This window comes from Apodemus sylvaticus, chromosome 5, assembly GCF_947179515.1.
Source record: "Apodemus sylvaticus chromosome 5, mApoSyl1.1, whole genome shotgun sequence".
NCBI classification, from domain to species: domain Eukaryota; kingdom Metazoa; phylum Chordata; class Mammalia; order Rodentia; family Muridae; genus Apodemus; species Apodemus sylvaticus.
In genome coordinates this window covers 102712618-102734035 of record NC_067476.1, presented here as the reverse complement: position 1 = coordinate 102734035, position 21418 = coordinate 102712618, and the positions used below count along the sequence as shown (strand labels likewise).

At 44.2% G+C, this 21418-nt stretch overlaps 1 protein-coding gene across 1 annotated transcript in view; it reads left to right on the top strand.

Moving 5' to 3' along the window:
- Nucleotides 1–21418, top strand: part of Ehd4 (EH domain containing 4) — a 71822-nt gene that overhangs the window by 15895 nt on the left and 34509 nt on the right. Inside the window, exons 2-3 of the mRNA XM_052183309.1 lie at nucleotides 1773–1949; nucleotides 10984–11081. Of these exons, the coding sequence (XP_052039269.1) occupies nucleotides 1773–1949; nucleotides 10984–11081 (275 nt within the window). The remainder of the gene's footprint in view (nucleotides 1–1772; nucleotides 1950–10983; nucleotides 11082–21418) is intronic.

Sequence of the window (21418 nt, the reverse complement as noted above, 5' to 3'; positions counted from 1 at the left end):
ATCCCTTTGTGAGTTGGAAACTGTGTGCACCCCAGGAACCCTGCAACCTTAGCAGCTATTAGCTCAAAGTTTGTCATTTGCACAGTTGTCTCTAGTCCTCAGTTTCCCTCCCTGGCTGAGGGATGTGAAAGTCACCCTGGATATTGACACGGTGCAGCCTGGCTTCCAACTCTAGCTTTGCCATTGAATGACTAGACTTGAGGTTCCAGAGGGGCTGTGTTACACACTAGTTAGTGTGTGAATGCTGTGTGAATACAGTGAGACATACTGGCCTCATTGTATGGTCATCTCAGAGCTCTTGTCTGTCTGATTTGTGTAGAATTTTGAAAGAAATAATGTAAGCATTTCTGCTCCTAAAGCTGTTGACTGTACTATTAGGCACACTAAGACTTTGACTAGAAAAGATTTTCCTATTTTGAAAAACATTAAATATGGACGGTTTTGAATCAATAGCGTGTTCTTGCGTCAGCTCTTTTTCAAGGAGAATGAGGCAATGTGCCCTATGCCCTTGAGGAGTCTAGGGGATTGTGTGGGAGGGAGGACAGAGTGGTGAGCCCCTTTCTCTCACATTAAAGGAAATAGAAAGTCCTAATTCCCAGGCTTATATCCTGGTGTGAGGATCCTGAATGTCCCTGCTTATCTGAGAAATCCACTAGTGCCAGGCCAGGTGTAAAGCTCTGAAGACAGTGTATAGTTGAGGGTCTGACTGCTTCTGTTCTACTTTCGCTCGCTCGCTCACTGTATAACATTAGGCATCTTGCTTGGTTTCTCTGATACCTGTTTTCCTACCTGTAGAATGAAGATAATATTATTACTCACCTGAAAGTGTCATAGGAACTGAATGAAACAATAGTGCATACATATAGCACAGTGCATGCATAAGGTACAGTGCATGCATACATAAGACACTGTATTCATAAGGCATAATGCATGTATAAGGCATGGTGCATGCATAAGGCCTTATGTCTTTTCAGTAAATGCTAGGAGTTATTACCAGATTTTTTTTAATGATTACTCTCAACTTACAGGACATCTTAAAACAATGCACCTATTCCGGGTCTCTGAAGTTTCACAGAAATGTAAAAACTTTGGGTAAAGTTAAAAGTAGCAATGACAGAAAAACAAAGTTTAGAGTAAAGCATACTAATATTGCTTAATTTTCATTTTGTTTTTATAAGAAAGACGTTTCACTTCTCATAATGATGGCAAAATTGTGTTTGACATTTGACTTTTAGTTCTTTCTCTCTATCCCCAGAAATAGTCACAGGCTACATTTGACTAGTCAGGATTTTTAGAAACAAAGATGGTTTAGTGTTGGAGTGAGGAGCTGCAGAAACTCATGCAGTTTCTCCCCTTGACCCTGGCTCATTCCCTGGTCATTCCCAGAGCACCTGACATACCGTGATGCAGTTTGCACAAGGTGCCTAGGAACCATAGAGAAGGTGTGTACATGCAGGCCAGGGACACTTTTCTAAGGGACAGTGAGTTCAGCAGGAGTCCAGAATGTGTAGGAATGGTGAGGTAGCTTCTCCTCAGGTGGCCCCTATTATGTCAGTGGGACCTCAGATGTCTACCTTTGGTTTGGGGTTGTTTTGTTTATTTGAGACAGGGCCTCATGTAACCTAGGTTGGCTTTAAACTTGTATATAATGAAGGATGACCTTGTACCTCTGATCCTCCAAGGTTTTTACTACGTGTGTCTGAGTTGCGTGATCCCAGGCAGCTCTCTGGCTTCTTGTCTGTGACATCATGCTGCTTTCTTCTCTTTTCCAGATACTTACTGGAGCAAGATTTCCCAGGCATGAGAATTGGTCCAGAGCCAACAACAGATTCCTTCATTGCAGTGATGTATGGGGAGACCGAGGGAAGCACCCCTGGGAATGCTTTAGTTGTGGATCCCAAAAAGCCATTCCGAAAGCTTAGTCGCTTTGGAAATGCTTTCCTGAACAGGTAAGGACCAGCAGGCTGTCCTCTGGGTAGACTTGTGGAGTCCAGACAAGACAGAGCGTGTCTGTTCTGGAAGAAGAAAGTGTGTGTGTGTGTGTTGGGGGTGGGGGGTTGGGGGGAAAGGGGAATGCTAATCAATCTTATTTTACTAGCATCTGTTCCAAGTGACTTGACTGAGCATAGCCAAGGCCCAAGAATGGATGTTATAGCTCCCCAGTATGAGGACAAATGGTTAGTAATGTGATTCGCACAGAAATAATTAAGGTTGCTCAATTTCTGACACTAGTAGTATTAAGTAGCTGTGCGATAGCCACCTCTCTGGGATGGTATGCAGGACTTTCCACACTCAGAAAGTTTAGCCCAGAGAAGACTTGAGGTCCCTGACATCCACAATTGGGCTTTTGATTCAAAACAGGTTGCCGCACCTTCCTGAATGTTCCTTTAACTTTTCATTCCTAAGCTTTGAGCTCCTTCCTTATTCCCTGGAGCAGGGAATGGCAGAGATAGGGTAAAACCCAAAAGTGAGCTTATATACATGGCCATTATTTTCTAGATATAGGTAGATGTGAGTTGCTCTGCCTTGATTGGAGGTGTGTTTTGTGTGTGCCCCAACCCAGGTTGTCTGTCAGCAGATGTGCAGTGCAGCTGAGGTGTTAGTGGGGTAGGAAGAACAAATGACGGGTGTCGTGCTGCAGCTCTGCAGTAGGATGAGGTCTGCTGACCTTTCGGCTCCACTGCGTCCCCTCCCTCCCTCCTTCCCTCCCTCCCTTTTTTCCATCTTTCCTTCTTTCTCCCCCCACCCGAGAATTTTTCTATATTTTTTAAAATTGTTTTATTTAGTTCATTTAGTTCTAATATATATGAAAGAGAACATGCAATTCTTTTGTTTTTGTATTGAGCTTATTTCAGTTAACATGATGTCCTCTGATTCCATTTTGCTACAAATGACAAGATTTTCTTTTCACGGCCAAATAATACTCTATTGCATGTGTATATCACATTTTCTTTCTTCTCTTTTGTATTGTGGCTAGGGATTGAGTGTAGGGCTTCTCATGTGTTCTGCCGCTGAGCTGTCGCCTCAGTCCCCTTTTCACTTTCTTTTTTTTTTGTAGTGGGTGCCAGGGTCTTGCCCAGGCTGGCCTTGAACTCACTCTGTAGACAAGGCAGGACTAGGCCTTGAACTTGAGGTCATCCTGCCTCTATCTTCTAGTAGCCAGAATTGCAGCTATACCCAGAACTGACTACCATACTTTCTTATCTCATCCTTTGTTGATCTGCTTTCAGCTTTTCTCCATGAATAGTGCCACAGTAATCATGGCTGGGCGAGCATCTCCTGTGCACCCAGCTCCATTTCTTCAGGTTTGTTATCTACACAGGAATGAGACAGCAAGTCATAGGTGGCACTTAGTTATTTGAGGATACTACGTTTTCCATAGTGACTGCCCCACCTGACACCACCACAGTGCGTAAAGGTGTATTTCTCCTTCACATCATCACTAGTCTTGAAAATAATATCCATTCTGACTCAAGAGGTGCAATCTCAATTAGATTTTATTTCCCTGATGGTGATGGTTAACGATACTGGGCATTTTTTCATGTGTTTACCCAATGTTTTTATTTCTTTTGAGATCACTTGGCCATTTTGGGTTTTTTGTTGTTGTGGTTGTTGGTTTTTTGTTTTTTGTTTTTTTGTTTTGTTTTGTTTTTTTGATTATTGATTGTTTTGGGAGTTGGTGTCTTTACTTTTGAGTTCATTATATAGTCTAGATTATCAACACCCTGATGAATGTTTTCTCTGTTATATAGATTGTTTTTTTCACTCTGTTGATTATTTCTCTTCTGTGCAGAGACTTTAGTTTGAGGTAATACTATTTGTCAATTTCTGCTTTTGTTGTGTGTGTGTGTTTTCTTTTTAAAAACCTCTCCTCTTCTTTCCTGACATTCCTCCACACCCCTCTTTTTCCTCTTTTCTGAGTCTGACTTTAGAGAATCAGCTGAAGTGGAGGGCCAACTCCAGCTGCTTAGGGAGAGGAAGTCGGGCTGGCACCGAGGCTTAGCAGGAGACCTGAGATCACTTCTCCTTTCTAGATGTTTCTAAAATAAGAGCAACCCCTCCCTCTGCTGCCCATCAGAGCCTGGGAGGCTCCATTCACGAGGACTCTGGAATGAACGCTTGGACAGCGGCTGTTCCGAGAGCCCAGGCAGCCTCCGAGATCCCCTCTGTGTGCCCTTTAAAGGCTTTCAGATGCTCCTGTTGCAAACCAGCGTGAGCACCTTGATGGCAGCAGGAGAACTGGCGATGGGTCAGGCAGGAGTGTGCGAGCATGGGTGGGGTCATGCAGAAGCTCTTTCTTGTTGCTCACAGTGACTTACAGAGCACTATCCAGATGGCTTCCCCTGCACAGTCTCTTCTTCAGGAGGGGCCGTGCCTTAACTACAGAGTGGTGACAGTGTCTCCTGGTGCAGCAGTTAAGCCCAGGACCCAGGGAAAGAACCCAAGATCTTGAGGGTTTCCAGACAAAATGAATAAACCAAGTCCAAGGAAATTGAGACAAGACACACATGCACTCACCCTCCCCCCCCCACACACATACACTCACCACACACACATGCACTCACCCCCCCACACACACTTGCACTCACACGCATGCGTGCTACACACACACACACACACATATGCACACACATGCACACATGCATGCACGCACATGAATCAGGCACTTCTGGGCCCGTATAGGACATAGGACAAGGAACAACCAGACTTGTCCCATCACTGGCCTAGACAGAGGCAGGCCCGGCAGCCTTCGTCCCGGAAGACTGCGTTAGAATCCTAATATTCATTACCCTTGTCTTTTGTGTGTGTGCTTTTTTTTTTCTTTTCCTGACAGAACTTTAAAGAGAAATAAGCTGATTTTTTTTTCAAAAATCTCATTAAGGAAAGTCCATACTTCTAAGGAAATATGCAGGAAGAATGGTTATTGGTTTGTTTTACTTTCTCAAATAATTTGCTTTCCTGAAATAACAATGTGTTTTGGATCTCAAACTTAGAGCAGATGAGTATGGAAGAAAAGTATAGAGGAGAGATTTTAAGTGACAGGCTTTACTATCTTAGAGTTTAAAATGTGCTGAAAACAACCCACGTACTGTACAGTAACATATTGACTCCAGGAAAATAGAAAAACAAAAACATAAGTCCTATACAACATAAGTCCTATACAACATAAGTCCAGCACCGTTCCTAACGTTACTTGTATATGCAACATGGAAAGCTGAGATATGTTAACTTGAAGTCTTTATGAAGATGCATGATAAGGCTGCAGTGATGAGGAACTGTGGAGCAGTGAGGGTAAGATCATGTCTTTGGGGGCACTCAGCCTAGGGGCAGTGTTAGGATTAGAACCCGGGCCTAGAGACCATAGTGCTGAGCTGGCCAGGGGTGCAGTGTTTAAACTGTTGTCTACTGCCCCCATCTAACTTCCGGATAGCTGTGCAGTGAAGAGACTATCTCCCAGGGTATAGTTTGCATAATTTTATCAGCACTATACTTGTGGGTTTGACAGAGAATACAATGGCCAGTTCACTAACGAGAAAACTAGAAGCAAGGAAGTGATTTGCTGAAGAGACAATGGTCAGGAATAGGCAAAATTCAGATTTCCCTCTACCTGCCCTTTGCCACCCTGTGCCCCAGCAATGAGGAATGTCTGTCTCTCAAGCCAACCTGGTGCCTGTGCCTGTGTCAGACTCATAAGTACAAGATGTGCTTCATGGAAATCCACAGTGCTGACAGCCCAATTAAGAGGTATCTGCATGATCAGGCAGCTCTCTCACACAGAGCACAAAAAAGAACATCAGTTAGTAGGGTTAGGCATTCAAATGTGTGTGTGAGGGGGGGACCTGAGACCTCTAGGCTGACTGTTTAGACCTAAAGAGTCAGTGGTGCATTTCAGTGAAATGGAGATGAGTTTCTGAAAAGGCAGGATTGAATTAGGAAGCAGTGTACTTGAACAATACAAGAGTTGTCTAGAGCAGCAGTGTCTGATGGGAATGAGGCTTTAACAGTGTTTCAACCTCCCTCCACCAAGCTGCTTCATCTGAGGGGGTCTCACTGCACCCCATCTTGGAGCTGTGCCATGGAGTTGCTATCCCAGCATGTCCCATATCCCATATATGTCCCATATATCCCATAGCACCCTACATATGAGTCCTGAAAGACACCAGTGTCTTCAGCCAGTTCCAGAAGTGTCAGGGATTGGTGTCTGGCATTCTCCTCTGACAGTCTGCTATAAATTAGATACTGTGGGTTTCCCTCCGCTTACTTTTCTAAAAAGTACAGATAGCCTCATAGATTGTGTTTAGTTTTAGCATCTAGTATAATTTTAATGACTGTTTTTCACAAAAGAAATTAATTTTTTTAGTTTTTCTTTTTCTATCTCTGTCACTTACTGGGATTAAAGACATACATCACCATTGCCCAGCTTGTTGTTTGTTTGTTGTTTGATTGATTTTTGTTTTATATATATGGATTTTTTACATACATGTGTGTTTGTGTGCCACATTTGTGCCTGGTGCCAGCAGAGTCCAGAAGAGGTCTTCAGATCCCCTGGAACTGGAATTAGAGCCAAACTATGGGTTCTGGGATTCAAACCTTTGGTATAGCAGCCATCTCTTAACCACCAAGCCATCTCTCCAGATGCCAAACCATTGTTTCTGTTTGACAGTTGCTTATATGATTTTGGTTCTGTCATTTTAGAAAATGTACCTTTTCTCTGGGTTTGGGCAGATCTTCTTTTAAAAAAAAAAGATTTATTTATCTGTTTTATTTATATGAGGACACCATTGCTCTCTTCAAATACACACTAAGAGAGAGCATCAGATCCCATTACAAATGGCTGTGAGCCACCATGTGGTTGCTGAGAATTGAACTCGGGATCTCTGGAAGAGCAGTCAGTGCTCTTAACTGCTAAGCCATCTCTCCAGCTCTGGGCAGATCTCTCTAAGGTGGCATATTGCTTCTGTCTTCCCTCCATGGCAATCAAGAGAGAGGCATTTATGTAGTCTACATGTAAATGTCACTTCTCCCTGGCCCTGGAATGTTAGATCAATCGTGTGTAGCAGGGCTGTGAGATCATTTTGTTGTCTGGGTCTGTTGTAGATTTTCTGCTTACATCATCTAACCTTTGGGTTTATATTTGTTGATAAAGCAAGTAAGATTAAAGGAAGTATTTGAAACTGCTCCATCCTCCTCCCCACCCCCCACTGTTCTGACTTGAGCTGAGTGACAAACCCGGTAGAGGTGCTTAGAGGGGCTTAGAGACCTATGCAAGGGAGAGGGCTCACTGTCCACATCTGTCCCTTGTAGGAGGACTACGCACATGGCAGCGGCAGGGCAGTGGTACATCAGTCCTTTGTTTCAGGAAGTTACCTTGAGTGTGATAAAGAGACTGAGCAGTAATTCCAGTGTGTGTGGTCAGAGTAGTAGCCATGTATTAAGACCCATCCAGGGCCGCCAGCTTACATCTCAGTTCTGTCACTTGTCACTGGCGGACTATGACAAATGAGAGCATGTGACCCTTCCAAGCCCCAGTCTGCCCTTTTATAAGGCCTCTGTGATTGCAGTAAGGATTTAATTCATGAACATATAAAGTAAAGCAGGCCTGACATGTGGTCAGGGATTGGTCAGTACTGGTGGTGTATAATCATCATTGCTGTAAACCTTGCTGTTCCATTGAAAAATCAAAATCAGTATTAAGGTGATGGCCAATTATTTTACAAGTCTAGTTTTTGTTTGTTTTATGCTTTAAAGGCGGAGCAGATGTCATATGTAGCTCAGGTTAGACTCAAACTCTCTATGTAGCTGAAGATAACCCTGTCTCCCGATTGTCCCCAGTCTACCTCCCAGGCCTCCCAGATGCTTGGATTGCAGGTATGAGTCACAGTGCTCAGCCTACAAATTTAGTTTTCTAATTCTTTTTTTTTAATTATTATTTATTTGGCAGGAGAGAGAATGTGTGCTACTGTGAATGAGTGGAGGTCACAGAACAACCCTATGGGAATCAGTTCTCTTTTTTTCTACCATGAAGGTATAGGGGATTGAACGCAGGCCATCAGAAATGGCTGCAAGCACCTTTATCTGTTGATTTTATCCATTTTACCAGCCCAAATTTATCTTTTAAACATTAATCGTTAACTTATAATTTTAGCTTTTGTGGGCAATTGTGAGTAACCTAATGTTCTTACTGCCTTGTGTTCCTGTGAGGCAGAGCCTGCAACCTGCGTGAGACCTCAGGATGCTGTCACTTTCCCTCTGCCCCTTTGCTACTCTTGGCCTTCCCTAAACATGGAGGTAACAAGAACTGGGGGCCAGTGAAGATCTTGATTGTTTTCTTCTTTTACCTTGGGAAACAAAGTTCATCAGGTCAGTGGGAGGGACCTGTGGGAGCCAGGAGAAGTCCTGGATCTCCGCAGCACATTGGCATTTTGTGTGAAATAGAGGCCAGGTGTCTGCACAGATTTAGTCACTCAGGGAACGAGCAGGAACTCCACCTTGGGACAGCAAGTCTCTCCTTGGAAGTGTTCCAGCAGAAACTCCTGACCTGTCCTCCTGTAAGGGGCATGGCAAATCTTGCCTTTCACCTTCCTTTCCCAGAATGGAAAGGTAAGTGGTGATTGCCATGATAACTTTAGGGGTTCCTGATAACAGTAGAATGTGCTTTTAGGAACACACCTAAATGTGTAGACTTAACCTTGCAATACCTGCTGTGGCACCCGCAGTACCCAGTGCCTGCTTGTATTCTCTGCCCTCCCTCCTTCCCCTCCCCTCCACTGCACCTCATACAGTTTCTTTGATGGAATAGAGTCCAGTCCTGCACATGGCCTGAGCAGCCCCTTCTCCAGTGCCCCTGGAACCCTGCTAGTCTCCTTTTTGTACAGTTGTCCTTCCTGCTGTCTGGAGATAGCTCAACAGTAGGCCTCTTGCTCTGTGGCTCACACACCTGTCCTGCTGACATGTTCTTGCTGTAATTTCCAGCGGTGTGCAGTATAGGAATATTAAGTCCTGTTAGCGTCTCACTAAAATCTAGGGGTTTTGTGCTTTGGAAAATTTGATACTGAGTATGAGCTTGTGATTTTGTAGAAACATCACCCTTCCTGTGTGAACAGTTGGTGTAAATAGTTTTACAAAGCTATGACATGTTTAACATCGCCAGCTGTCTCCGGATAGACTGACAAGACACAGTGTCCACCAAGTTGTGCTCGGAGCTCTGTTCCTCCCCCAGTTCTAGAGAGAAGAGTATTAATAGTCAATTTCTCCAAGAGTCTGACAAGCAGTGACTAGTGGCTCCTGTGTGTTCCGCCCACGTTCCTGCTCTGCTCGTATTACGCAGTAGGACTTAGGGTGTGAGAGGGACAGAGAAGAAGATAAATGAAAGGTTTCTCTTACATATACTCAGCTTTATTTGTAATATTATGGAGGTTAACTTTATTCTCTGAGTTCTACTAATCTGCCTTGGGAGATACTAGCTTGTAGTCTCCTGCCAGCCACGTGGTATTGCAAGACCCCACAATGTCATAACTGCTCTGTGCTTCAGAGTTGCTTTGCTTTCATCTCTTGGGCTGATTTGGAAGCACAGACAAAATGTGTGACTCTCTAGTCCTGAGCCCCTTAAAGGACAGTTCTCATGAGTGTCATTGTTGGCACCTTGGGCCTGAGTGTCCTCCCCTGCCCACAGCGGCTCTGGTCACAGCTGTGGGGGCTGTGAGGCGGCCTTGTGCCTTGTGCCTTGTGCCTTGTCTTGCATTCCCAGCATACTTGCTTTCTGAGTAATCCCCACCACTTCCACTGAATGGAAGAACTGAGCTGTTCCCAAGTGTTTTCAAGCCTCTGCCCACACAGATACAGAAGTCAGGCACTTTTAAACAGGAAGAGGAGAGGCACTCTGCTTCCCCCTTGAAGCATACACAGACCTAACAAAGATCCAAACCAGGCTCTTTGCCTGGGGTGGAAGTAACAAGGTACTTCCTGCTATTACTCATTGCCTCACAATGGGAAAGCTCCCAAGGACAGGGCAGATTCTAGTTTAGTTGTCTTCCTTTACATAGAAGGAAACTGAGGTCCACAGGGAAAGGCCTTTGTCTAAGATCTCAGAGAAAATTATTGACAGATTCTAAGCCTAAGTCTGCTAGAACACAAGTCAAAATTTTCCTTCCATCCCACTCTGCTTCCCAGTTGTTTGGGCGAATAACTGGAAGCGTAGCAACAGGAACCTTGGTCAGAAGGAGGAGGTGGCTGGTCAGAAGGAGGAGGTGGTAACAAGCCAGAGAGACCAGGAAAGAAGCTTGAAGATGGTCAGGACCTCTTTGACTGCGTCTCCTCACCTTTTCTCAGTGCTTCCTTAGGATTCCTAAGCATCTGAGGGATAGCATTACCCAGGGGTACCTGACCTTTGCTGAGCTTGAAACACAGGGTCTTTGGACTTCATGCTAGGTCACTGGGGCATCAGAAAAGGACACCAACCCTGGACATCTAGCTGTCTGCAGAGCAGTGGGCAGGATAAGACAGACTTGGATATTCTAGCTTAGGAGAAGTACAACCTGAAGGAGGCAGCAGAAACTTAGGATGCTTGGACAAGGAGGTGGGGACAGGAGGCACATGGGGTAGTAATCAGACTGAGTTTAAGGTTCAACTGAGTGTCTCAGCTCCTTAACCTTTGTGAGATTCATAGAAGGATATTAATTTAGGGACCAAAGTAGGTAATATTTGTAAAACACCCAAGTGTTTGATAAATAATCCACAATTAACACCAAGTGGTCAAGTGGCAGGACAGCCCATCTTCCACACCTGTCTGTGGAATGGCATGTATTCTGTGGCTCCAGTGAAGTTACCTTCAGTTTCCTCCAAGGCCCTGCTTTACCATCCACTTCATAGGCATCTTTAGCCTCTGCCCATCTCCTTTTTACAGACACTAGTAAGTGGAGAGCTCACAGTTAGAGACTTCTGAAAGTCCAGTTTTTGGCCCCAACTTTGTTCTGTCTCTTCCAGATTCATGTGCTCACAGCTGCCCAACCAGGTTCTGAAGAGCATCAGCATCATTGACAGTCCTGGCATCCTGTCTGGGGAGAAGCAGCGCATCAGCCGAGGTCAGTGCCCCAGCTGCCCCTCCCACCCTCTCCAGAGCTGACTGAGGCCCCTCAACTATGAGCAGAGCATTTCTACTCCCTCCTATTCTTTCCATCCTCCAGGACAGTCACAACCCAGGGCCTCCCACAGTATCCTAGGCAGCCAAAGAAGCCCCAAGAAGCAAGTGAAGTGATATCATAGATTCTGCCATTTTAGCTAGTACCCAGCTCAGGTAAATCTCCAGCATTCAAGATGGTTACTTGGTAACTGTTCACCTGGACACATGATGTTCCTCCCACTGGTGTGGATTTTACCCTGGGAGCCCCTGAATCATCTTGCCCCATGGAAGCTTTTACTAGGCAGACTCTCTCTATCCTGTGATGGGGACACAGCAGAACAGGCATGGTTCCTGTCCTTAAGGAAGGAGAAATGAAGCAGACACTCTTCATGTTGTCATAGAACTAAATAGCGATTGGGTGAAACACCACGAACTGCAGCCCAGTATCAAGGCATGAGGGAGCCTGGCCTGGTGCAGGAGTATGGAAAGAGGCACCTCTGAGGCAGTGACATTTGAACTAGGATCTGAAGGATGAGTAAGAATTACTCAAAGGAAATTCTGATGAGGAAAGAGCCTGTATATCAGAAGATCAGAAAGTGCTTGGACAATGACATGGGTCTCATTGTCTTTAGCAGACAAGACCATGGCTGTTTCCAGACCCGGGCAATAGGTATACTGCTGCCTTCTGGCTCCACTTCCAGAGAAAAGGGTCATGGAACAGATCCTAGGACAGAGCAACACAGAGGAGAAATGCCAGGTCAGAGAATTCAGGTTAGATCCTGAGGTTATGGTTGTGAGACAGGGCAAACAAACCTACTCCCCACACTGCCCTTGGAAGGAAAACATGCTTCTGAGGTGCCTTGCTGCTGTTACTTCCTGCCAATAGAATCACAGCATGCCAGGGAAACCAGCATGCCACACCTAAGTGGCAGCCGGTCTGGAGTCAGCCATGAGTGTGGCAACAGTGACCTCTTCACAGTCCAGGAAGCAGAAGTGTAGTTGCTCAGTCCATGCAAGCTGTTTGCTGCACTGAAAGGGCTTCTGAGGCCAGTGTCCCTCCTTCCTCTGGCATTTTATGGACCCACAGAGAGTCGGTCTGCCCAAGCTAAGACCTTCCCAAGGCTCTTCCTGTGGTGCTTTACTATTATTGCAGGGACACTAACAGTGTCACTAACCACCTTGAGTCGTCACAGAATCTGATGATTAAGGAAAAAAATAACAAAAGATAGGCTTACATTGGTCTTCTCTCATGAAGATCCTTGTTGTTGTTTTCTGTTATAAAAATAATAGCTATTGTAAAAAATTTGAATGAGTAAGGGTGTAAAGAAACTCACAGCCAGAACAGTTCTTCCTACATATCTAGACACAGAATTTCTAACAAATGCATTGGCCAAGCACATGTTTTACAATTGATATTTTGCCATAATTGTCTCCATAGAAACATGAAAGGAACATATACATTTTGTGTTACTAATAATGTGGTTGTCATAGTATGAACACTCATTTTTTTTTTTTTTTTGGATTTGGTTTTTTCGAGACAGGGTTTCTCTGTGTAGCCCTGGCTGTCCTGGAACTCACTCTGTAGACCAGGCTGGCCTCGAACTCAGATATCCGCCTGCTTCTGCCTCCCAGAGTGCTGGGATTACAGGAGTGCGCCACCACCTCCCAGCATGAACACTCATTCTTACAGAGGGCATTACAGAGACTTTTTGCTTATTTTTATGAATCTTTGTAGCTCAGTGCCCAGAGATGATTTTGGTTTCATTTGAGATAGGGTTTTATGTGTCTAAGGCCAGTGAGACCCTGGCTCAGGAGACAAGGTAGATAGCACCTGAGAAATGACAGCCAGCATTATCTTCTGACTGCCACATGCATGGGCGTGTCCTCGTGCCGGTGGGGTTGAGCGTACACACACCAGTTCCACCATTAATCTGAAAGGCTGGTAAAATGTTTTCTTTAGGGGAAAAAGCAGTTTCTGCAGCTGAGCTATCCTAGTTTACTGCTTCTCCTTGTCTGACTTAAGTATTCTGGAGAAATATGTGACCCTGATAAATCTTTTTACCACAGAATTTCAGGGCTTCCAGAGTGTGGCTTCCACCGTATCCCCCTTTCTCCCCCAATGGCAAGTCTTTGGACAGGGCTCACCTTCCATAGCCTTACAGTCTCGCTGTTGTGTGGTAATTATGTGTCTTTCCAACTGTAGCTGCTTCACAGTGGTGGTGAAGCTTCATATGATGCTTCTGGTGTGCTGTGAAGAGCTGTTTCTTTCAACACTTGACGCGACCTGACTCACGTCCTGGTCTGAGCTACTGTGTGTACACTCACATCCTATGCACAGAAATAGCACATATGGCTTAAGCCTACCAGCTGGTCCCTGACGTTCTGAGGGACACAGCAGCTGTTGGGAAAGGACCTTGTGACCTAAACAGCAATGCTATGGACTATAGCCAGGGTCCTAAGCCTTTTGCTGTTGGGGACATAGTTGGTGATTGAAGTCACTCAACTAACATATTCACTGTATTAACTGTAAAGACTATATAGTGCCTTAAATCTGCTTCATCTTCAACAACTGTACGCATCTCACATGTGCTCAGACTGTCCTTCTGTCCAGCTAAGACCACAGCCCTGCCTTTGCTAGTAATTAAGGTCAGCATTGACCAGTGCAGTACTTACCAACTGTGACTGCACAGGCATTGAAAACATTCTATGCTGACTTTATTGGTGAGTGTCTGACTCCCTTACAAAACTATAAAAGGAAAGGGCTCCTGATGTATCATCCCCACTCTCCAGTTCCCTTTTTGTAACTGCTGTATGTCACTAGAAATGTTGCTAGTCATTTAGGATTTATTATCTAATTTAAACCTGAACATAACCAAGAACAAACAGAACCAAAGACTCCTCACACTCCCACCTCTAGGAAGCATCCTTGAAAGCAGTCATAAGAATTTTCCCAGCTGCCAGGCAGATGTGTGAGACCTGAGGAGCAGGGTAAAAAATCATTGACAGGGTCACATTTGGAGAACAGGTTCAGAGGAGTTCCTGTTTCCAGCAGCCTAGGATGTGTAGAAGCCAGCTCACTCTCCTGCCTGTGGAGAGTCTGCAGCGGGCCTACTGGGAAGAAGTGGTAACTATGACGGAAGAGTGTGTGTGAATGCTGACTGCTGAGCACCCCCAGGAAGATTTACTGACTCACTCCTGCAAATCCAGTGTCTGCCATTAGCTTGGGACCAAGCAGATGGTAGGCAGTTGAGTGTTACGCTACCCTGCTACACTTCAGACAGGATGGACCTGAATGGAGAGCTGGCCTCATGTGTCATACTGGCAACCCTCATCACATTCCCCAGAGTAATGGACCAGGCTCCAAAGATTTAGAGATCAGGCAGCGCAGTACCCATTATATACGTTCAGGAAGGAGTCAGATACTTTAGTGGTAAAAGCAGAAATAGGTACTGTTGAACTTGGGGTTCAGTCATGTGTCTCCCCTTGCCTGTAGCTCTACATGTGTGTGTTAATCCTTTCATTGTATTATAAGCAGTGTCCTGTTCTGTACCGGGCAGAAAGGCAACTGTGGTTACCAAAGTAATGTGAATGTTTTGCAGCCATTCCCCTTCTCTAGGCCAGACACAGTGAGAAAAGAAACACATGAGGTTTCTGAGTGATTCTGATTCCTTGTCATATTACAGTGTTGGGTTGATGCAAAGCATGTCCAACCCACTTTTAGGTTAGAAGCAGCCTTTACCAGTTAGATACCTCTGTAGAATCTGACAGACCCTAGTAATGACCCTAGAAGCCAGGACATTGTACCCTTGCCTCCTATTGGAGTGTTGTAGGCTCTACAGTCAACAGGAATGCATGTTTGAGACTAATTAGGTAATTGGTTTTGGAGTAACCGTTTTATACCTCTATGTGGAGATCCTTCAGGTGTGTTTTAGTTTAATCATAGTTAGCAGAAAACCTTTAGGAACAAACAATTAGGTTTCTTTACAGAATTATACTTGCCTTGGATGTTATGAAGGATTGATACTTAATCAATCAGTAATAAAATCATTCTGATACATTTATAAATAATTTTATTGAGATCAATTAGCAGCTACATATAAGTCCCACAAATGTTCTTGCCAATAAATGAATCTGTGGTGGATTACTCAGATTTTTTCCAAATTATTTTTCTGAAATGGGTGGGTACATTCTGACCCAGTTCACTCTTTGGCAGCTTCTTTGCCCTGATGACAGCACCCAGATTGTTAACATAATGTGATGAGACGAAAGAACACATTTATCCACATGTACATCCTTGTTTTTATTCCCAGTCTGTTATCATTCTGGCTCTCAGACTGTTTGCTTCCTAGACTACTGTTTATTCCATGCAGAACCTAAACATCAGCTAGGATTTATTTCTAGACTCGGCATCAAAACCAGTGTGTTCCAGCTATTTGGGACAAACCTCTTCAAGTGTAGCTCCAACCATAATATCTATGTCTGAGAAAAACAGAGGAAAATTGTAACATGATAGTCAGTGCTCTCAGCCATGTCTGCAGCCCAGGGGCATTGAAATGCTGTTTTAGCTGTGCATAAATATTCCTATGGATTTCTGAGACCGAGTCTGTGTCGCCTCTAAAGACTGATTATGGCAACAGAAATAGAAGAGTTTTTCCCTTCCAAAAAAAAAAAAAAAAAAAAGACAGACATGGTGGCTCGTGTCTGTAATTCTGGTAATTGGTAAACTGAGGCAGGTTTACTAGGGTTACTAAGTTTGAGGGAGTAAGACCCTGTCCCAAACAACAAACCAAGTGAAATTAAACCTTCGACTAGACATGGTGGCACTCAGGAAGCAAGAGTTTGAGGCAGGCTAGCCTGGGCTACAGAAGGAGACCCGTTCTCTAAACAGACTAAAACAAAACAGCAGCAGCAACGAAAGTGCAAAGAAGTCTGAAGGGAAAAACGAGCTCTGGGCTTAACTCTTGTATCAAATCTACTTGCTCTCCCAGGGCTCAGACCTCATCAAATGAAAACGGAAGTTCTGTCTTGATGAAAGCCTTGGATCTGTTATTCCTAGTTTGTTCATTAAAACCAGTGACTACTGGAACTGGCAAGATGAAAAGGGGTGGGGGTGGGGGCATAAAATGCCCTGCTAATTAAAGGTAGAGGTAGTATTTGAGCCAGGGAGGATTTAACTGCCTTTCTGTGGCAGTGTCGGACTTCAGAACCGTTCATTAGCATCTGCACATTCACAAGCAAACGCCTTTGAGTCTGGCACCTGAATATTGGCAAACCCTGGGAACAGGCAGTTTCAAGACACTGCCCACAAGCCTGGGCCCTCAAACTTAATATCACAAAAGAATTGCCGGAGCTAGGAAACAGGGCATGGAAGTCCAAGCTGTGATTAATAAGGGCACAAAAAGGAAAAAAAATAGAAAAGACAAAAACAGACCGTAATCAGGGAAGCACAAGCATACCTACTTGACAAGTTTTTTGAACTTTAAATACAAAAGACCGGACTTTGATGGCTGCCCAGGAAAAGAGAGAGAACATTTAGAGATATCCAGATAAGAGTGACTTCCCCTTTTGGGTTTTGGGAAGGAGAAGGATTTAAGGGAAAATACAAGCATAGGAAAAGGCCAATGAGCCTTTCCCAGAAGACTGAAAGGCCTGAAGCAAGGTGATATAACCACAGCGTATACCTAAGCTTCTTTGCTGCCGCAGAAGCACTGTGGGGCCCAGCTGACCTCAGGATGGAACAGATGTGGACCAGATGTGGGAGTAAGGCCTGAGTTAAGGGTATGCTACACTACAGGGTTTCATTCAACAAATAATTAGCAAACAAGATGGACACAATCATGCCCTGGTGGAATTTATGTTACAATGAGACAGACAAAAAGAAACAGGTAAATTATTCATTGATATGTTATTGAGTACTGAGGAGGTGATATAAGGCATTATGCTTCATGAGGAGCCAGTGGTGGGCTGGCTACACTTGGGATTGTACAGGTGTCTATGAAGATAGCCATCTAGCCAAGACCACATTCTGAGAAAAGAATAGTTCTGAAAAAAAAATAGAAAAGACAAAAACAGACTGTCCTGCTTGTCCTTCAGAGTTGGGGCAGGTCAAGACTACACAGTTTTGCTACACACATGAGTCAGATCTATCCCAGATCTGTAGTGTTTAGAGGAGCACCTAAAGCTCATGACAAGACCTAAGTGTGGTTCCCAGCACTCAGGTCTGAACTCTCAGCTCTAGCTCACAACTGCCTGTACGTCCAGCTCCAGGGGATATGACACCCTCTTGTGGCCTCTGCAGGTACCTGTATATATGTGTGCATACACATAAATAAAATCTAAAGAAATTATTTGAAAATGTTCAAATGTCATATGTTCATTGTTGATTTAAAATACTACCTATTCATTTTGTTGTGAGATTATTTTTGTAATAATATAAACTTAGAATCAAATTATTTACTTTGGTTCAATCAAGAATTGAAGTTCCTGGAGTCAGCACCATGTATATCTTAGTTTGCTTTCTATTGCTGTGATAAAGAACATGACCAAAATCAACTTAGGGAGGAAAGGGTTTATTTGGGTTATATGTCCCAGTAACAGTCTATCATCAAGGGAAGCCACAGTAGGAACTCAGAGCGGGAGCTGGTGCAGAGGCCATTGAGTAGTCCTTCTCACTGGTTTCTGTAACCTACCTCTAAACTAACTCAGGACCAACTGACCAGGGGTGGCCCACCCACAGTGCACTAGGTCCTCCCACATTCAAGAAAATGTATACATGTGTTACAGATGACTATAAGATATCATACACATACTAGGAATAGAAGGCACATCCTGTGAAAGAGCAGCAAGTGTTCTTAACCTCTGAGCCCCACCCCCTTCTTAGACTGGGTCTCACTATGTCTATAGTCTTAGTTTGCCTCTAACCTCCAGTTTGCAGAGATCCACCTGACTCTTCTCTATCAAGTAAGTGCTGGGATTAAAGGAGTGTACCACAAGTTGGCCTGACTAATATTTAGCCTTTCAGAAGCTACTGAACTTTTCTCCAAAATAGTTATACCATTTCAAAATCCTACCATGAAAACAGTGAGAGGTCTCTCCATCTTCATCACCTGAGATGCTTGGACTCAGTTCTCTAGCTGTGACCATGGTAGTGGGGGGCATATTACAATGAGCTCCACTCTCTGCCCGAGTGTCCCTTGACCTGAGTGTCCCTTGGCCGGAGTGTCCGTCGACCGTAGTAGCTCTTTGGTGGTCATGAAGCAGGATCTCATTTTGGGTTTCATCTGCATTTCCCCGCCAGCTTCTTAACCATTTGCACATCTTCAGAGAAATGTCCACGCAGAGTCTTTGCCTATTCTTTTTAATTGGGCCTACTTTAATTGTTAAATTTCAGTAACTCTTTATATATGTATGTTCTGGTCAGATATATAATTTACAAATTTTTTTACACTATGTCTTCACTGTCTTCTCATTTATATCTTCTAAGTAGACATTTTCACTTCAGTTCATCTTACCTTCTTGTGCTTTGGCATCTTAGTCTGAGAAGACCAACTCAAGGTCATGAAGTTATGCTCATGAAGCCAGGCATAGTGCTGCATACCTGAAATCCCAGCACTTAGGAGATGGAAGGGGAAAATCGGGAGCTTAAGGTCATCCTTGGCTACAGCCTGGACTACACACATTTTGCTTTTATATTTTTCTAGTAGTTTTCTAGTTTAAGCTGTTACATGAAGTCATCAATACTTTAAGCTAATTGTTTTATATGGTATGGGTCAGGTGTACAGCTTTTTTTGTACATGTGGAAATCCTGCTGTCCCTGTACCATTTGATGAAAAGATAATTATTTCCCCCATCAAATTGTCTTGTTGCCTTGTTTCAAAACTTAATCAGTTCACCAAGCACAGTGATGCCTTCCTGTAATCCTAGCGCCTAGTGGGCAGAAGAATCAACATTTCCGAGCCAGTCTGAGTTACATAGAAAGTTCCAGGCTAGTGTGCACTACATAACATGATCCTTCCTCAATTATCATCATCATCTATGGATATGAGAGATCATTTTGGGACTCTAGTTGTAGTCTATTGATTTATTAGTCTGCCCTATGGGACTCTCTTTACTTAGCAACAGGATAAGTAGGCAAGCTCACAGCACAGTTATTATAGACAGACCTGGGGGAAGATAAAGGGTGATGTTGATATGAAGCTCTTACCAAAGTTTCTGTCTAGAGTGCAGGCCAGGGCCAATAACCTTGGGTGCCCTTACTGCTATCTCTTCTAGACTACAAAAAGAGGGTGGAAACTAACATGTGGGAACTGAGGGCTTTGGAGAGGTGGGGAGTGATGTGTGTGCTGGAACATGGGCACATAGCCAGTGGGCACACACATGGCAGCCAGGAGACTTGGTTACTGTCCTGAAGGTTACTTGGTATAGCAAGGATTAAGAAATGTGTGTTAGTGTGGTAGAGAACCCCGTAGAATGTGTTCTACACACTCAGATCATGAAGCCATTTCATATGTTTAGAATTAGGTTTGGTGACCTCTAAACTTTGGATTTGGCATTAACAGAAAAGTGTCAGTCCCCAGAGCTGGGCTTGACCCCTGATGATTTGTTGTCAGAGTCTATTTTCAGGCTTGTGTTAAGGCCAGTCAGCTAGAGCTGTGAGATGCTAGACATCACTTGCCACCTAAGCCTCCAACAGGAAATCCTGATTTCTTTTGGAGAAGTTTGCTGACAAACACATTGTGTCTCCTTCCCTCCCTGCCATGCCACGGGAAATTCCATTTCACTAGTGTTGCTGCTTCTGATCTGAATGTGAACGCATAACCACTGTGACTCAGAATGGCATTTGCCAGGCCCTGGCAGAGATTTTACTAACTTTTTAAATGCATAATTGATCATGAGGAATGATTGCTTTTTTTCCAAACTTAAAGCCTAGACTTTCACTTGGAAAAAACAACATACACACAAACATACACGTTGATGGTGAGGCAGACATTTTTTTTAGTTTATGAAGAGAAAACTGATAATTATAAAACATTTCATGAATGTTTCCATAGATATTGGGAAATAAATTAATTGAAAAATGCCTCTTACACTTGTAGGTATGAGCTGATACTTGCATGGTGCACCACTGAGTTCTTTCCCTACATTATCCACTCATTTGCTCCTTGCACCTCTATGGGGTGGGAGCAGTTGTCCCATACAGAAGAGAAGAGCTAAGTGAGGCACAGAGAAGCTAAGCAAGCATAAGTTATTTGAACATAACTGTGCAAAAGATGCCTGCACTCACCACCGTACTCTGAACTATGCCTCCAAGACTCACATCCTTGTACAGTCTCCTCACCTTGAATTTGGCTGATCTGACCCTTTAATCTCTCTTTTTGATCGGTAGAATTTAGTAGAAGGGATATTTCATGATGACGTCCCAAGTCTGTGTCATAGGAAGCCCCCCCCCCCCAAGGTTTCACCTGGATCTCTTAGAATGTTTGGGAAGAAGCCAGTGCTATGCCCCGAGGGCCCTTGGGTAGGGAGGCCCACACCCATCCCCTGGGGAGGCCCAGCTAGCTAGCCATTCAGCTGGTCTAGCTCACATGTGAATGAAGGCACCATGTACCTCCCAACCAACTCAGTTCTGCAGTCAGGTCAGTCCAGTTCCAGCTGCTGTCTGATCTCATGAGGGACCCCAACCCCAACTAAGAACTAGTCAACTCAGAGCTACCAAAGAAAATGAGTTGTATTTAAACCATGAAGTCCTGTGGTCGCCTAAACAAAGCAGCTAAAGAGAAACTGAGTGGGACTCTTGCCCATTGGTTCTCTAACTGTTAAGACTTATACACAAACCAGGACAGTGCAGTCCATCTGTGTTAGTCAGGGTTTCTATTCCTGCACAAACATCACCACCAAGAAGCAAGTTGGGGAGGAAAGGGTTTATTGAGCTTACACTTCCATGTTGCAGTTCATCACTAAAGGAAGTCAGGACTGGAACTCAAGCAGGTCAGGAAGCAGGAGCTGATGCAGAGGCCATGGAGGGATAGTTCTTACTGGCTTGCTTCCCCTGGCTTGCTCAGCCTGCTCTCTTATAGAACCCAAGGGCACCAGCCCAAAGGTGGAACTACCCACAAGGGGCCTTCCCCACTTGATCACTAATTGAGAAAATGCCCCACAACTGGATCTCATGGAGGCACTTCCCCAACTGAAACTCCTTTCTCTGTGATAATATCAGCCTGTGTCAGGTTGACACACGAAACTAGCCAGTACACCATCGGTCTCACCTTTGAGAAAGCCTTGGAAAGCAATGTAATTGAT